The sequence below is a fragment of the Megascapheus bottae genome, chromosome 20 (assembly GCF_031878675.1).
Source record: "Megascapheus bottae isolate mThoBot1 chromosome 20, mThoBot2.hap1, whole genome shotgun sequence".
NCBI classification, from domain to species: domain Eukaryota; kingdom Metazoa; phylum Chordata; class Mammalia; order Rodentia; family Geomyidae; genus Megascapheus; species Megascapheus bottae.
In genome coordinates, this window is record NC_143528.1 from 31,746,454 (window position 1) to 31,765,792 (window position 19,339).

General features: G+C 38.3%; 1 protein-coding gene across 1 annotated transcript in view; it reads right to left on the reverse strand.

The window, feature by feature from the left end:
* The window catches only part of Klhl2 (kelch like family member 2), a 72,776-nt gene that overhangs the window by 16,076 nt on the left and 37,361 nt on the right, over positions 1-19,339 (reverse strand). The window contains exons 5-8 of the mRNA XM_090354223.1: positions 10,200-10,362; positions 3,281-3,390; positions 1,932-2,048; positions 205-354 (exon numbers count right to left, since the gene is read on the reverse strand). Of these exons, the coding sequence (XP_090210349.1) occupies positions 205-354; positions 1,932-2,048; positions 3,281-3,390; positions 10,200-10,362 (540 nt within the window). The remainder of the gene's footprint in view (positions 1-204; positions 355-1,931; positions 2,049-3,280; positions 3,391-10,199; positions 10,363-19,339) is intronic.

Sequence of the window (19,339 nt, forward strand, 5' to 3'; positions counted from 1 at the left end):
AAAATTAAGTAACAATTCCCACTCTTAACACATACAATTAGTGAGAGAGACTGAATCATACACTCTGTAATGCATTCTTTGGCACATTTTCTCTTGCAGGCAAACCACAACAATGAAACATGAGAAGTCAGATGATCAAACATACTATCAGCTCATTATAAGCTTCCAGACAAAGCACTAGCAACTAGGAACAATGGATCCTACTTTGGGAAGATTCATGGGTGTCCTCAGTCGAGTCCGGACGCTTTTCATTAATATCCGTTGTTCTGTTGGTAGCAAATGATACTTCATAGCTTCAATGAGGTAATCTTTGCAAGCACTGCTATTTTTGACCAATGTTTCCTCTTCGACCCTCTACAAGAAAAGTGCACACACAGCCCATGAGGGGCAGCTATTTCACGATAAAACTTCCAAACAAACAAATAAAAAAAAGAGGGGGGGGGGAGAAATAACTATCCTCTCTAAAGCAGTCTTTATATCTCTGCTCAAATATCTGGTATACAGAGAAAAACAGGTAAGTATCAAAGTGAACTGCAATGAAAGTTATATACTCTTCAATGTCAGCTAAAGAAAATGATGAACTCTTTATAGTGTTAGATTCACCTTGTCCTTATTGTGAAACATCAAGTCAAAAAGTTAAAAAAAAAAAAGAGAGAAAGAAAATAAATTAGGTGACAAGTTTTTCAAACAGGTTCAGCAGTATTAAGTTAATGATACTTATTCTTAAACACAAGAAGTCAAATGAAGTATCGGGGGGGGGGGGGGGGGGGGGAAACCCTCAGAAACACCATAAATAAATTTTGCCTTGGCTATGCTTAAAATCCAATACAAGAGGGGTTTGGGGTTTAATACCAGATAACCAAAACAGGTAACATTATATAATAAAGCTTCAAGAAACCCCCCAAAACACAGATCTAATCTTTCAGTTAAAAAAAAAATGTGGGGCCAGGACTTTGGCCTAGTGGTAGTGTGCTTGCCTAGCATGCACGAAGACCCAGGTTCAATTCCTCCGTACCACATATATAGAAAAAAAAGCCGAAAATGGTGCTCCGGCTCAAGGGGTAGAGCTCTAGCCTTGAGAAAGGCCAAGGACAGTGCTCAGGCCCTGAGCTTAAGCCCAGGACTGGCAAAAAAAAAAAAAAAAAGTGTCTTGGGCCAGGAGTTTGGCCTAGTGGTAGAGTGCTTGCCTAGCATGCACAAAGACCCAGGTTCAATTTCTTGATACCACACACACAGAAGAGCCAGAAGTGGTGCTGTGGCTCAAGTGGTAGAGCGATAGCCTTGAGGAAAGCCCAAGGACAGTGATCAGGCCCTGAGTTCAAGCCCTAGGACTGGAAAAACAAAAACAAACAAACAAAAAATGTCTCTTTGATGGTTTTAGTTAAAAAGTAACGCTGTAAAAGCCTGCTATAATTTTTTTAAAGAAAGAAAATTGTAAGTACTTCAGGGACTAGTAAGAATCTTTTAGTCTTATTTATTTCAAATAACCTGTTTTCCTTCAGCTTAGAAACAAAGAAACCACATACATGTCACTGTGAAATTATGAAGTAGGATTAAATAGTATTTGGGTCATATCTCGAAATTCCATTCCTGCTGGGGAATCAGAAGAGGCTATCAAAAGAAAAGAGCAAAGAAGATGTAAAGCAGTAATACTAAGCCACAGGTACATTTATTCACATGTTCTTAAATTACTACCAAGAGTACCTCAAAAAGCTCTAGTACTTTTTTATCCAAACCAGAAATGTTCTAAGAACAGGGAATGATCTAAGTGAGGCAGCAGCTACTAAGATGGCACGTGCCCTTACTGTCCTCTTTCCTGTATTCCAGTGATTTTTATTCTGAAGCTTTTATCACTGTGTGTGGGGCACTAGACATTGTGAGATCAATGATAAGACATCATGCATATCTGAAAATTTTGCATGTACATCTACCTGAACTAAATATTCCCGAGGAAGCAAAGGTAACCGCACGTGTTCCATCAGTCGAGCCATAAACTCCTGCCTCACATCCTTGTCATGGTTCACCCAAGCTATGACAGCTTCAAACACCTATATGCAGAAGGGAAGAACAAGTAGTACATTATAAACCAAGGCATGTACATAAAATACTTTATTAGCATTTACTTGGTCATTTCCATTCATCCATGAAATGTATTTCAATAAAACTCATTTTTTACACATAGTAAATACATTTTTGGGGGAGTGGGGGTGGGTCATGGGGCTTGAACTCTGCCTGGGTGCTGTCCCTAAGCTCTTCAGCTCAAGGCTACAGCCCTGCCCTTGAGCCAAGTCCCACTTCCCGTTTTTTAGAGGTTAATTGGAGGTAAGAGTCTCAGGTCCTTTTGTGCCCAAGCTGGCTTTGAACCTTGATCCTCAGATCTTAGCCTCTTGAGTAGCTAGGACTACAGGGGAGAACCAACGCATCCAGCAGTAAATATATTTTATACACAATACTTTCAAAGACATCCAAGTTCATCCAGGTTCAAATTTTTCTCAAAATACTGATTTGTAATGTATGGACATGTTCTTCCACTTTTTTCTTTCTTCTTTAACATATGGAATTTAGCAAGTATTCAAAAAGTTCTCTTTCATTTGGTATTTACTAAGTATACTATCTAGTCTTATCTTGAATAGTAGCTATGATATGATGACACATCGTGTTTTACTATTTGTAAGCTTTCCAAATTAAATTAAGTTCTGCTTACATATATTTGAATCTCAAGTTCCTTTAGAACAAAGTGCCCAAAATAAGTAAAGCAATACTATTCTGCAATGAAAATCGAGTGCCATTACAAATAATCTTACATTTGTTCGGTTTACACCCAAATGTTAGACCACAAAATTATAAACCCCAACGCTATAAAATAGGTTGATTCCACTTTGACATATAATAGAACATACTATGTCATGTTTTGAACTTTTTTACAAACTAAACATGAAGAACAAACCATTTACATTGTACTTCTAAAAGAAAACTAAGAAGCTAATATGGACAAAGTGTTTTCCTACATAATTTCCTCCTAAAATAATAATGAACTATCTGAGATTATCAGGTAATCTAGAAAAATGTGTGACAATATGTTTGATTATAGAATGGAAAATAGGTTATTCTGATACAGTAAAATAGCAATACACATTATAATTAACATCCTTCTCGAATTCACTGTCCACAATACTATATCTACGTGTAAGATGCTAGAAGGAGAGAGAACAAGATTGTCTATTTTCTATCAATTCTATCCACAGTTTCTCACTAAACATCAGAAGAAAAACGTGCATACCTTCTCTTCTGAGGAAATGGTAAGTTTGTCACTGGAGATTAAGCTGCACACTTGCTCTATGCCAAGGTTGAGAAATTCTTCACTAACAACAACATCTGCAAAGTGTTGCTCTGTTTCAGAATTAAAAGGGAAAGGTATTAACAAAATATTAAACATTTAACAAAATGTTTCTACTGTGATTTTTCCCCCCAGTTTTTTCGAGACAGGGTCTCACTATTTAACCTAGACTGTTTAAAACTCATGATGTCACCCAGGCTGGCCTTGAACCTGGCAATCCTCCTGCTTCAGCCTCCCCTGTGCCAGGATTGCAATTTGTGCCATGGTGCTTAGTTTAAGAAACGATCAAACCCAGGAGTAAAAAATCCAATGGCACTTCCTTCCTCTGGGTAAGAACCTCAACCAACTCAGAGATCGTCCAGGAAGTAATCTTGCTGAATTTGTTTTGTATTGTTTTGGGTTTGGTTTGGTTTTTGTTTTTTGGTACTCTTGGGAGTTTGAACTCAGGGACTCACACTTGCTGGGTAAATATACTGAACGACCAGATATATACCCCACTGTACTTTGTTTGCAATGCAATAGAACAGCAGCATGGCTAGGAAAAGTGCCTTGATGTAAACTCACTGTAGTGGAATCATCCCTGCTTTAAACAATCTAGCGCTTTCATGGTAACAATGTTATCAGTATCAAAATGTATGAAACTGGGCTTGGAGGCATGGCTCAGGTGGCAGGGTACCTGCTAATGAGTATAAAGTTCAAGTCCCAATCTCAGATGAAAAAAAAATACATAAAACTTTTGATCATATAAATTATACAAGGATATGGTATTACATGTCTACACATCTGCATGATGTACATAAAACATTAAAAGCTCTAGAACATTACAAAAAAGTAAGGAAAAAACTGCTTTATTCAAAAACTAGACAAAGAATGTAAATGCTGGTCAACTAAATATATAACCAGTAGCTTAAAAAAAAAAGTTGGCTTATGATACAGATGATTCTGAATTCTAAAAAGCAATTTATTTGAAGATGAACTTATATATCAACTCCTTCCCTGAAACTATTACAACTAGTAATTCTTTAAACCTTAGAAACAAAACACTTTTCTTCATTTTCCCGATTATATCCACTTTTCCAAAAGATGAGGGAAAAAAATCTATTAATATAGTTGTTTAGAAACTTACAAGAGCCAGATGCCAGTGGCTCATATCCATAATTCTAGCTACTAAGAAATCTAGTATCTAAGAATCAAACTTCAAATACAGCCTGGGCAGGAAAGTGCATGAATCTCATATGGCCAATTAACCCCCCAAATACCAAAAATAGAGTTATGGCTCAAGTGAAGAACTCCAGCCCCGAACAAAAAAGAACAGTGCCCAGGCCCTGAGTTCAAGCCCATATACTGGCACCAAAAACAAAAACAGAAATACACACACAAAAGTTATCATTACAGGGCCAGGAGTTTGGCCTAATGTTAAAGTGCTTGCCTAGCATGCATGAAGACCCGGGTTCGATTCCTCGGTACCACATATAGAAAAAAAGCCGGAAATGGTGCTGAGGCTCAAGTGGTAGAGCTCCAGCCTTGAGAAAATCCAAGGACAGTGCTCAGGCCCTGAGCTCAAGTCCAGGACTGGCAAAAAAAAGGTAATAATAAAGTTATCATTACAAAAACAGATGTCCTTACAAAAGCATCTCTAACTCATAAAGAATAGGCAGCACAATCATCAAAGATGACTGAATTCTAGTTTTGCTGTATGTTAGCTTACCCAACATTGATCAATTATATAATTTCCCTATTTTAGCCTCCATGTCTGCAGAAGATAATAAAAGTATCTTAGCTAGTAAGATTGTTGTAAGGAGGAGATGATCTAATGACTGAAAAAGCACAGAGTTCTATCTGGTGGAGAGTAAGAATTCAATAACTTATTGATATTGTGTAATTGCTGATTGTGATTCTTAAATTCTTCAAGTAAAAATGAGCTAGAAAAAAATCTAGGTTATCTTCTAGGTCATCATAATTAGCTGTATTCTAATATATTCTAATTCTAATTTTTAAAAATATTTTCTAGCCAGGCACCATAGCTCACATCTGTACTCAGGAGGCTGAGATTGAGGATTAGAGTTTGAAACCAGCCCAAAGAGAAAATTCTATGAGACACCACCTCCAATTAACCAATAAAAAATGAAATTGGAAGTGTGGCTGGAGTCAGTGAGTGCTAGATGTGGGTGAAAAAGCCTAGTGAGAAGGGAAAATGGGGACCATGACATGTGAAAGGGTATCAATGTGTGGGAATTAAGGCACCATTTATCTGGCAAATATCATGTAACCTTTCTATTAATTACAATAAAAAATATATTTAAAGAAAAAAAAGCCTAGTGAGAATACAAGGCATTAAGTTCAAGCCCCTGTATTGCCATAGGGAAGAAGGGAGGGAGGGAGGGAGGGAGGGAGGGAGGGAGGGAGGGAGGGAGGGAGGGAGGGAGGGAGGGAGGGGAAAGAGAAAAGGAGATGGGGGGAGAGAATGAGGCCAGGCATAGTAAGACATGTGTAATCCCACCAGAAAAATTCTGAGTTCAAAATTCAAAGGCAGTCTGGAATAGATATCAAGACCCTGTCTCAAAACAAAACAAAACAGCTAGAGGCATGGCTCAAGAGGTAGAATCCATGTTCAGCAACCAAGGGCCCCTGAGTTCAAACCCCAGTACTATAAAAAACAAAACAAAATAACAGAATGAAGAAAGGGAGGAAGGCAGGCATAAGCCATGAAGAACAAAAAAAATCTTTGCAAAACACATATCCATACCATTCAAAATACACAAAGAACCTCAAAATTCAACAATTAAAAAAAAGAAACAGCCCAAGGAAAAAAGGAGCTGGAGATGAGGGTCATTGGTAGAGTGCCTGTTTTCCAAGTACAGAGCTCTGACTTCAAATCCAATCCCCCAAAATTCCAAAGGCAAAAAATCTGGACAGGAGTACACAGCGAGACCTGATCTCAAACAAAACAAAATCTATAATGATATTATTTACAAGTTTTAAAATATTCAGGAACAAATTCACAGAAATCTGTAAAATATGCATGCCCAGCAATTTGGAAATTCAAGTAGAAAAAACAGTGCATACTGAATAACATAAGCTAACATAAACTTCTTTCTCCTCTTAACATTTTACCTCCAAATACATGTCTGTAATGATTTGGGTTAAGTTTCTCCTGAACATTTTAAATTGAAATCAAAGAAATGTCTAGGCTCCTTATATTTAAGCTCCTTATATATTTAACAAGGGTAAGTTTGTCTTCTCAGGTGTTTTGCCACAATGATGATAAACTTATTGGACAGCTATGGTCTTAACTGGGCAAGAAAGGCTAAAGCAATCAATCATTCTTACTAAGAATATGGTATTAGTATTGAATACACAATAAACTAATCCCACACACCTCTGAATTAGTTTGACCACTACAAACCTAATGTTTGTCACAAAGTTCTTCCCGCTTCTTCATAGGGTACAGTAAAACCTTGCGCCTTCTGCATAATGGCAATGTATATCCACATACTAAGTGATAACTACAAAACATTTGTGAAAATACAGTGCTGAAGAGTAGGTTAAGTCACTTCAGAGTTATTAGTCTGTTTCCTCACATCCATGGTTATTTTCCACATCTACAATCTTGCTTCACTTATCACCTCTAGTTCTGTTGCCAATCTCAACTACTGCTTCCAATACTTTTGCCCACATATTGCCAAAATCATTGCTGTACAGCTTTTTTTTTTTAACTTTATTTATTTATTTTTTTTTTTGCCAGTCCCGGGCTTGAGCTCAGGGCCCGAGCATTGTCCTTGGACTTTTTCAAGGCTAGAGCTCTACCACTTGAGCCTCAGCACCATTTCTGGCTTTTTTCTATGTATGTGGTACCAAGGAATCGAACCCAGGTCTTCATGCATGCCAGGCAAGCACTCTACCACTAGGCCAAACTCCTGGCCCCTGTACAGCTTCATTTTGACACTGGTAATCTGCCTTTGGTAGTTTGCCACTGAATACAGACCAAGTAGCTACTGACAGGTAGTAAGTCCATCTCCTTTCCTGAGCAAATTGTGGTAGTATCTACAATGAGGCATCATTTCTAGTCATATATAGACTGTGCTACTGATATGCAATATACATTATACATGTGTATCTATGTACACACATATGCCATCTGCATTTGTATTCTTCTGTATGTGTGCTTAAGAATTTCCCTTCCCTCTCTAAAGCAGTTGAACATTTCTCTTTGTTTCTCTCTAACAAAGAAGATAAAATAAACCTATTAGTACATGAAAGGTAAGCTGTACGATTTGTCACACTGTATGAACAAACAACACACCAGGTCCATTCTCTTATCCTAAAACAAATCCAGTGAAATCAATAAGTGTAAAATCTTATTCTGTTTGTACCCTGTAATAAGGTACAAAGTACCATTTTTATTTGATCTCTAAATACCAGGTACTTTTCTCATGAACACTAAATGCCAAGAGAAGTCTCCACAATCTCTGGGTTCCACCTAAGGTAAAATACCATCTGAGGAGAGAGAGAGAGAGAGAGCAATTGCATGAATAACAGTGTCTAAGAGATACAAGCACCCCATTTTCACAGACATAAGGCGTTCTTGGGAAAATAAATATATGCATGATTGTCATTCTCCTATTACAATATAGGTGAAGTAACTGCTAAGGTTCCTACCTATGCTAATAATCTGTGTTTCTCTGCTTCTCAATACTATTAATCTCTGGAGGGGGACGGACAATCACATGTATAGCTCCACTAGTTCAATTAACACAAGCTGTTTGGGTGAAACCTGAAAACAGCTAACTCATCTCAGCCAAAAAACTGTCAACAAAGCAAATACTACATGCTGATTAGTAAGACATACATGAAGAGCACAATGAGCACAACACAGAAAGGTGATTAATGCCTTTAAGAAGTGTCATTCAAGCCAACATGAATTCAGTTAAGAGATGCTGTATAGCATGTGCTTTCAAATGGTCCTCACAGGGAGGGGTTTCTGTATCAATCAATGAAAATGCAAAAAGCCCTGGACTAATCAGTATCTATTCTTTAATGTATGTATCACATTGGAAAGGCTGGTAATATCATTATTAAAGCCACTCACTCAACCTAAGTTGCGATCAAGAGGGAAGTATTCAAAACAGATAATCACCTCAAGCAACAATCGCTAGTCTAAATGACAGAAGGGTAGACAAATAAAGAAAACATTTTTGCAGAAAATATTTTAAGAATAACTATTATAGTGAATAAGATATAGTCTGAGGGGGCCAGGAATTTGGTCTTGTGGTAGAATGCTTGCCTAAGCATGCACTAAGAGCCCAGTGTGATTCCTCGGAAGTGGTACTGTGGCTCATGTGGTAGAGCTCTGGCCTTGAGAAAGCCCAAGGACAGAGCTCAGGCCCAGTTCAAGCCCCAGGACTAGCCAAAAAAGAAAAGAAAAGATGTAGGCTGAATATACTTAATTCAAGAGTGTATTTATTAGGACTGGACTATTATGAGCAGAGGGTCGAGACATATTGAGGCTTCTTGTTACCTATCACCATAGCAGTTTTGGCACCGTTAGGAAACAGGACAATTTTCAAAAGACCTCCTGTTGTGTCAAAGATAGCCAAGATTTGTCCTGCAGAAATGAGATCACAAATCACAGATTTATGAAGAAAACAAGAGGATAAGAAGGTAAGAAGATAGTATGACAGATTGAGGCCGTGGAGGTACATATCCTCTGCAACTGTGATCTGAGGTGACAGGTTGCTAGGAAGGACCAAGGTCCCAGAGTGGATTGTAATTGCTACGAGGTTTGTCTTCCAGAAAGATGATCAAAAACAAAAACAAGCCAGGCATGGTGGCTAACACCTGTAATCCTAGCTACACAGGAGACTGAGTGATCTGAGGATTACGGTTCAAAGCCAGCCGGGGCACTAAAGTCCATGAGAATCTTATCTCCATTTAACCACCAGAAAACTGGAAGTGGCGCTATAGCTCAAGGAGATAGGGCAGTAGCCTTGAGCTGAAGCCCTCAGGGATAGCGCCCAGGCCCAGAGTCAAGTCCCACAACCGACCCCAAAAAAACCCACTGAAACCTTCCTAATTATCACTTCCAATATATATTTGTAATTTTTTTTTGCATTTTTTATTGTAATTAGTAAAAGGGTTACATGATATTTGCCAGATAGAAGGTGCATTAATTCACATACATTGATACCCTTTCACATGTCTTGGTCCCCATTTCCCTCCCCCCCACACCCCCCACCCGTCTTGGTTTTCCCCCCTTCCCTATCAAATTTCAAATAACCAAATACAAATAAATTCAATATATCAGATAACAAAGTGAGATACTATAACTATATTTGTAATGTTTATAAACTCCAAGTGAACACAAATCCTTGGCTACTTTTGTGAACTCACAACAACCTCTTCCCCACACCTGCAGTGAAGCTGTGGGACCTATACCACACAACAATGCTGGCTCCCCTGCCAGGACACAACAGCAGGGTATGGCACACCTGAGGACAGGGCTGCCTGCTTGGGGGGCTGGGGGGACTCCTTTCCCTATGTACCCCGAAACATCTATATTTCACTGTAGAGACATAAACATTTTGTCACACACCTATTCACAAGACAATCTGAGATGAAAATACACAGGGAGTATTTGTAAACACCTCCCCCCAACAGAACTAGCTAATCTATTATGTACCCCCAGCACCAACTTACAGTATTTCATGAGTATGCTTTCATTAAGCAGTGCTCTCATTCTAAGATTTCAAATGTATTGTGATAAAGCCAACATCCAGACCAGGATGTGGCTTTGCAGAATTGTATCCCAAGTCAAGAGTCCCGGATTCCTCCCTTTACAGGGGTTAAAGTCTTCTCCACTTGCCTGCATAGGTGTTGGCTTTGTTCAGAAGATCTGTGCAAGCGTGCATGTCAGCGAAAGCCCGTATTCCTAAGCAGTTGACAGGGTGAAGCTGGGATTCTAGAAATTCACAGCAAGTCTTCTTCACATCCTGTAACTGTAACAGACCAGCTGCTGGGAGAAGGACCTGCAACACACAAGGGAACCTGCTTAAGGCAGCTGGCTGGGAAAACGCTTTCTATTTACTGTGTCTTCTGGAGTACAAGAGGTCTACAGCTATGACCCACCCTATACCCAAAGACCCTACAGGAAACAAATGCAACAATCATTTGCTGAAAAAGGTGATGACACTTCATACTCTTCATTATTTCCATGGAATATTTAAGGGTGGTCTCTTCACAAAAACAAAAAAAGTATCAGAGCTGGGTGCCGATACCTCACACTTATAATCCTAGCTAACTCAGGAGGCTGAGATCTGAGGATTGCAGTTCAAAGCCAGTGGGGCAGGAAAGTCTATGAGACTCTTATCTACAATTAGCCATCCAAAAACTGGTAGTGGAACTGTGGCAAGTGGTAAGACCACTACCCTTGAGTGAAAAAGCTCAGGGACAGTGCCCTGGCTAGAGTTCAAGCCCCATGATCAGTTCTCCAGTCCTCCCACCCCGCCCCCACATACAAAAAAGTATCAGATCCCATTACCACTGGTTCATTTGCAGAGTGTAAGTTATGTTCCTTTGAATTGTAATAACACAAATTAGGATGCTAGAGGGTGCTGTGGTTCAACAGAAATGTATTTGCTTCCTTGGCACAAGGTGTTTACTGGAAGTTCTATCTTCCCACTCACTGTTTGACTAATACCACAAACTGCTTCCTTAACATGGGACAAGACTAAATTCAACAAGAGTCTGTAGGTACCAGAACTATCTCTATTATGTAATAACAATGTACTAAAGTACTAAAAAGGAACACATAAAAGGTAAATACCTAAAATCTTTAAATCTATATGAGTAACTCTAAGCAATAAATATATTCATTATAGGTTATTCTGTAGGATTTAACTAATTTTGTCATAAATACTACATTCAATATTCTTTTCAAATAGGCCTATAAGTTTTTGTGTGATCTCTGTAAGTGAATTAGGATGGTGTCATCCTAATTACTTGCATCCAATTAGGGAAGAAAACCTCAGTTATGAGGTTATTGAGTAGCTGCTATCCTTTATAAAGGCTTCCCCCAAATAAATTATTAGAAAAGCCAATTTTAGAAAAGATTACATTAGCATAAAAACAATTTTGCAAATTCCTTTAGGACTATATACCATATTGCAGCACAAAAAGACTTACATAATAATTTATAAATATCTTTTAGAATTGTCCTAAATCTATGTAATAAGATCTAAAATTAAGGAAGGGAAAATAGATGGATATCCATGTGGCTCACACCTGTAATCCTAGCTGCTCAGGAGGCTGAGATCTGTGATCTAGGTTCCAGACCAGTCCAAGCAATAAAGTCCATAAGACTCTCATTTCTAATTAACCACACAAAAAGTAGACGTGGAACTATGGTTCAATTGGTAAACAGTCTCAGGGACAGCACCCAGGTCCTGAGGTCAGGCCCCAGGAGACACACACACACACACACACACACACACACACACACACACACACACACACAGGATGGCTCCTGTTTTTCATCACAGATTGCTTTTATTTTCTTACATGAAGTTTAGACGCTTTCACCCTGGACTTCAGTGTGTGTGTGTGTGTGTGTACATGTTATAAACAATCAAACAGTAATGAACAGAATTGAATACCTTAGTCTTTAATTGGACTTTTTATGTTTTAGTGCAACTCTATCATTCTCTGAAAAAAATGGAAACAGCATCTTAGGATAATGTAAGTAAAACAAAGTGTAAATAACGTGGTTACAGCCAAATCTCTTGCATAATATGTATCCGGTGCTTCATTATGTTATGAGAATGAATCTCTATGGAAAGCTTTAATTTGTTGATAATTTTTGGATTGAAAGTTTTCTTGTGCTGGTATAATTGTGCTCCAAAGCAATGTAAAAGCACATTCCAACATGCTTAACAGTCCAACCATTTAATTCAGCAAATACACACAGTTAAGAAAGTGGTCTTCAGCGTAATATTCATCCTGTGAAACTTCCACAAGCAGTAACAATCACCCATCTAATCAGCATTTTCCCAGAGACGACACAGTGCAGTTGGATAGCATTCAAAGTATCTGAGAGCCCAGAAACACAAGGAGGAAAAAGAGACTGCACAGAAACAGGCTATTTGAAGCTCTATGAAGCTGGTGGGAGTGCATACTGGATCAAAGTCCACAAACATGATTTGCTTATTTCAGTCAAAATGTTCAAATGCACATATACTTTGATCAACAATTAACCTATCAAGGAGCATGGTTCAAAGCTAGCCTGGGCACAGAAGTCTGTGAGACTCTTATCTCCAATCAACCAACAGAAAACCGGAAGTGGTGCTGTGGCTCTAGCCTTGAGCTGAATAGCAGCTCAAGGACAGCACCAGGACCAACAACAAGAAAAAAGTTATTTTAGGTGAGGGGATGTGGTGGCTCATACCTGTAATACCAACTACTTGAAGGATAGAGATGAGAAGAATGAAGGTTTGGAGAGAGAGAAAAAAAGAGGGGGGGACGGAGGGAGAGACAGTGTGTGTGTGTGTGTGTGTGTGTGTGTGTGTGTGTGTGTGTGTGTGTGTGTGTGTGTGTGTGTGTGTGTGTGTGTGTGTGTGATCTCAATCAGTAAAAACCGGGTGTGGTGGTGCACACCTCACTTGGCCAGGCCACATGGTAGGGATAAATAGGAAGATCATGATCCAGGCTGGCAAAGCAAACACGAAAAACTATTCAAAAAAATACCAGCAGTAATGACTGTTGTTCTTAAGGTACTATGTTATCTCTCATCACTTCTACTGTCCCTTGGTTATCTCATATTGTTACACTATCTCACTTTGTTACCTGATATATTGGATATATTTGTATTTGGTTATCTGAAATTGGATAGGGAACGGGGGGGGGGGGGACACAAGATGAGGGGTAGGGGAGGGGGAAAGGGAAATGGGGACCAAGACATGTGAAAGGGTATCAATGTATGGGAATTAATGCACCATTTATCTGGCAAATATCATGTAACCCTTCTATTAATTACAATAAAAAATATATATAAAAAAATAAAAAAAATACCAGCCGCAGTAAGGCCCAAAGTTCAAACCTTAGGTCAGCAAAAACAAAAATTACTTCTACTGTGAGCCACATGGCTAAAATTTTACATATAGTTTCTTATAAGCAGCAGTAATGAACTAAATGTTTCTAGGCTTGGTAAACATTATTAATCATAAATGCGAGTTTATTAGCATTTTTCTTTTGTCAATAAAGCCTTCAAAACTGTCTCACTTCTGTGATGTAATTTTACTAGGACTGAACTGTAAGAACTCATAATTATGCAATTAATTACATATATCTTCAAGAACAAATACTATTTGTCTCACCTTGCTAACATGATGTGGCCATCCATCACTCATAATAACAGAGGAAAGCAGCTAGGGCCACGCCAACTTCCTAGCTTACTTTGTGCATTAAACAGAATGAAAAATATTCAGATCTCAGATAAATCAAATATCCCATCATCCAAACCCCTCAGGCAGCCTGTGAGCTGTCTGACTAGGGATCAAATGATGCCTCTTGATTTGTCTGATAAAGAAACTAAATTCAAAAAGGGTTAATCAGCTTCCCAAACCCTATATCCACTCATAGAAAGGTAAAAATACAATCAAATCAGCCACCTCTTTGGTCTATTGTTCTAATTCCTCCAGCTAGTCTCTAAGTAAACAAGGACAGTGCTTGCATAATTTCTAAATCTCCAGGGTTCTCCTTTTCATCAGGTTAATAAAGACAATCACTATTTCAATAATGCATTCTCACAGTCTGCTACTTACTGAGTAATTTCTGGGTTAGTCATAGCACTAAGCCCCTGTCAGGCAATGATATTTCATTGTCCCCATTATACACAAGTGAATACAGAGGCTTGAGTTAAGTTGGGTAACCTGCCTAAGGTCATGTACCTTGGCATGAGAAGAGGTCAAGCCTGCTATGTGAGCAATATTAATTACTTCAGAAATGCACAGACATCCTTGTGTTCAAGGCTAAGAACAAAAATAAATAGAAATAAATTGAATAGTTACCTTCTATTTTTATAGTCAATATGTAAGTATATGAAAAACATATATTCAATACTATAGCCATTCTTTCATAAGTAAATTTCTGTAAACAAAAATTTAATCTACAGAAAAATATTAAACATGTAAGCTGGGTGCTGGTGGCTCACCCTATAATCCTAGCTACACTGGTGGCTGAGATCTAAGGATCTGGGTTCAAAGCCAGCCTGGGCACAAAAGTCAGTGAGACTCTTATCTATTAACCACCAGAAAACTGGAAGTGGTGCTGTGGCTCCAGTGGCAGAGCATTAGCCTTGAGCTGAAGAGCTCAGGAATAGCACTGAGGCCCAGAGTTCAAGCCCCATGCCCAAACAAACAAAAAAAAAAAAAGAGAAAAATATTAAATATTTAAAGATATTCACATCCTGACAGTTTCACACCAATTACTGAGATTTGGAAACCCCAGATCTGTGAGATCAGACTTTAAATATCACTAAAAAGGAAGCTCATGCTTTATCCTGGCACTACTTCACCGATAGCTTATTTTCCACTAAAACAGATAAACTGTGCTATCAGTAATAAACATCTATCAATGTTACCCTTATTGTGCTTATGAATAGCAGTATCTTAAAAGTTTCTAAAACTATGTAAAGAACATTGTAGCTAATTAAATAAACCTAGCTTAAAATGCTATCATACTGTAAAACAGAATTTGTTTTCATCTTTATAGATATGTTGATTTCCAACATACTGAGACAAATTAAAGGCTACATGCTACACGCCGGAGATGCTTTCAGTAATGAACAAGGAGAATGGGACCACTGATTAGCAAAAGCAAGCAGAATGCCAGACAAGGAGGACACATGAGCCACACAATTAGCATCCGTGTGACACCCTTACACCAGCTGCACATTTTAAAGTAAAATGCTTTCATCCTACTTTGAGTTGTTTGACAAGCCAAATTACACATAAGATGTTTCATTTAGACAAGCACATTCCTTCTGGCTGGCTATTAGGATCTGTTTTCAACTTGGGCACTTACTCCAGGAGAGAAATAATTTATGTAGTAAGTCTTTTAAATCCTCAGTCACTGGCAATTTGTTTATTAAAAAGAGACCAAGAGTTCTGACTGTTCCATACATAATACTTCCAGGTATCTAAAAAACTGCAAATGTGAAACCCATCACTCCGTCACTGTGGATCTAAGTGTACTGCTAAAAAGTATATTTTTGTCAGTCATTTTACATTTGTATCAAAAGAACAAGTTTATTTCAAATGTCAGGAATGACCTGAAAACAAGGAAGAAAACTAATATGATGTTGGACTTTTTTTGGGGGGGTGAGGGTCAATTGTCAGGCTTGAACTCAGGGCCTGGGCACTGTCCTTGTGCCTCTTTTGTGCTCAAGGCTCTACCCATTTGAGCCACAGCACCACTTCCCTTTTTTGAGTAGTCAATTAGAGATAATCTCACAGGGACTTTTCAGCCTGAGCTGGCTTTCAATAGCACTCCTTAAGACCTCAGCCTCTTGAGCAGCTAGGATTATAGGCGTGAGTCACTATCCTATTATTTTTAACCAAGGTTTCTCTTTAAACTTCAGCTTATTTCACAGTGGCTCAAACTGATAAGGCAGCATCTATCTCACAGACTCGTTGGAAAAACTGAGTAAGCTGAATAACTATCTAATCATGGTTAGGTGCGTGGCTCCTAACCATGAGTGCAACAGTTCTAATTCAAGTCTTATGTTCTTAGACTGTATCAAACATTCCATGACAATGGAATATTAAGATTTTACTCCCTTCCCTCACAAGAAAATACCCTGTTCCATATCACTCACAATTAGGTGGCTTTCCCTTTAGATAATTATTCCAAATACTAAAGATGTAATTAGATAACTTACAAAAGCAACAGTGTATATAAAAATGAGAAAAGTATTTGATGCTTCATTAGTTATCATATACAAATAAATGACATATTGCATGATATAAATATATATACACATGTAAATTAGAATGAGTATGACTATTGAAACAACAAGCTTTATAAACAATATACATCCAAGTAGGATTTGGTAATTCTTGGTCTCTAGCACTTTTTTCCCCCTGGATTTGAGGTTTGAACTCAGGGCTTCTTGCTTGCTTGGCAGACACTCATTATCACTTGAGCCATGACTTCAGCCTGACTGCATGCTCAATACTTTGATTTCTCTAATAGGTGTGTTTATTAAAATTTGACAAACCAAAAAATTAAGATCTGTAGGATATAAAGTACAGCACACTAAAGAAAAAATAGAATACTTAATACCCATATTAAAGATAGTGGGATGAGCTCAATAGTTAAAACACTTACCTAGCAAACATGAGAACCCAAGTTTAACCCCTGAGAAAGAACACACATACACATATACATACACACACATGCATACATACACACTTTGAGGCCAGCACAGACTATTTAGCAAGATACTATGTCACACTATCTCAAAAAAATAAACAAAAATCTCCACAGTAACACGACTGATTTTTTTTGTTTTGCTTTGTATTTGCCAGTCCTGGGGCTTGAACTCAAGGTCTGAGCACTGTCCTTGAGCTTTCTCAAGGCTAGCGCTCTACCACTTGAGCCACAGCACCACTTCTGGCTTTTTCTGTGTTTGTAGTACCAAGGAATCAAATCCAGGGCTTCGTGCATGCTAGGCAAGCACTCTATCACAAGGCCACACTGCTCAGTCCATAATTGGGGCCCTCATTTTATGAGTCTTTTAAACTCTCATCTCAGCTCATGCCTGTAACCCTAGCTACTCAGGAGGCTGAGATCTGAGGATCACACTTCAAAGCCAGCCGGGAAACTAAAGTCCTAAAGTCTGTGAGACTCTTATCTCCAGTTAACCACTAGAAAACCAGAAGTGGCATTGTGGCTAAAGGGGTAGGGTGGTAGCCTTGAGCTGAAGAGGTCAGGGACAATGCCCAGGTCCAGAGTTCAAGGCCCACAAGCGACAAAATTAATTAATTAATTAAGTTAAATTTGGGGTCTGGGAGTTTGGCCAACAGTAGAGTGCTTGCTTAGCATGCACAAAGACCCAGGTTCGATCCCTCAGTACAACATACATAGAAAAAGCTGGTGGTGCTGTGGCTCAAGTGGTAGAGCGCTAGCCTTGAGGAAAGCCTAAGGACAGTGTTTAGGCCCTGAGTTCAAGCCCCAAGACTGGCAAAAAAAAAAAAAAGCTGTTAAATATAAACCACAAGATAAAATAATGGCATTCACTGGGAAATGGATGAAACTACAGTGAATCATGTTGAGTGCGATAAGTCAAGACCAAAAGAATAAAAGGTATATTGGTCTCCTTGATATATGGATATTAGATCCAAACCGCACAAGAGCGATGACTTGATATTTGGGTACCCAAGGTTATGGACGTGGTCTTGGAGATATAAACATAACTACACAGACATAAAAATATAGGATTGGATATATATTCTATAGACATAATGTTACATTATATAGATTAATATTATCTATGACATATAAACCTTCAGCTTAATTTTAATTATGTTCTAAGATCTATGCGCCAGTGATTGTATATAGAGATTCCCTTCTTGAATACTTGCTTGTTAAACATGACATTTGAAATATGATGTAAAAATCTGTGTTAATAAATATCTTTCCAAAAATTAAAGCATTAAACAGTTTTTAAAATGGAAAAATAATGATTCTATCTGATAGAATACAAGAGGAGAAATATAAAACAAAAAGTTAAGCCCAGTATGACAGCACATGCCTACAACCTCAGCTACTTGGAAGGCTGTAGCAAGAGGACTACAAGTTCAAAAAAGAAAAACAACAACAAAGTAAAATGTATTTACATGACTGAATTTTCACATCAGTGTTCATAAACTTAATTTAAAACATTTCATTTGCTAATACTGTGAATACATGTGATATAGCTATACTCTACTTTCACAGGAAACAGTTTTCACATGCTCCATCATTTGAGTAAAGGCATAACTATATGCAAACCAGATCATTAAAAGCCCAGCAATTTTATTAAACTATGACATGAAGATATTAAGTTCTTCAAAATACAGAACTTTTGGTAGAGTAGTGGCCTTGAGAAAGCTCAAAGACAAAACTCGCCCTGAGTTCAAGCCCCAGGACTGGCAAAAAATATATAAATATATTTACTTATTTATAACTGTATTCAAGGCCTGGTGCTGGTGGCTCGTGCCTCTACTCCTAATTACTCAGGAGGCTGAGATCTGGGGATGGCAGTTCAAAGCCAGCCAATGTAGGAAAAGTCCATGAGACGCTTATCTCCAATTAACCACCAGGAGACCAGAGTGGCATTGTGGCTCAGAGTGGTACAGCGCTAGCCTTGAGCAAAGAGCTCAGGGACAGCCCTGAGTTCAAGCTCCATGATTCACCAAAAGAAAAAGAATCTCAAGGAATGTCCTTCCTGGGCTCTTCAAATCATGATCCCTAGATCTCAGCATCTTGAGTAGAGAGGATTACAGGCGTGAGCCAACTCAGCATTAAGATAAATGCCTATATATATCACATGAAGCCACTTAAAAATGAATCTCAATTCCCTTCTTGCATACTTGTTAAACATGACATTTGAAATATGATGCAAAACTCAATGGAAAAAAGAAAAAAAGAATCTCAAAATGACTCAACTGTGAGCCTATCTTCAAAGATCATATATTTTTAAGGATCTAAATCCAGCAGATAACTTAATTACTAATGCTACTAAAGTACCTACCTTTGTTGCAAACAAGTACTTAAATCCTTCAAGTCTGACACATCACTTTTCCTCAAGGCCAGGCTACTGCTCTACCACTTGAGCCACAGCACCACTTCCAGATTTTTCTGTATATGTGGGACTGAGGAATCGAACCCAGGGCTTCATGCATTTTAGGCAAGCACTCTACCACTAGGCCAAACTCCTGGCCCCCATTTCTATACTCTTAATATGGA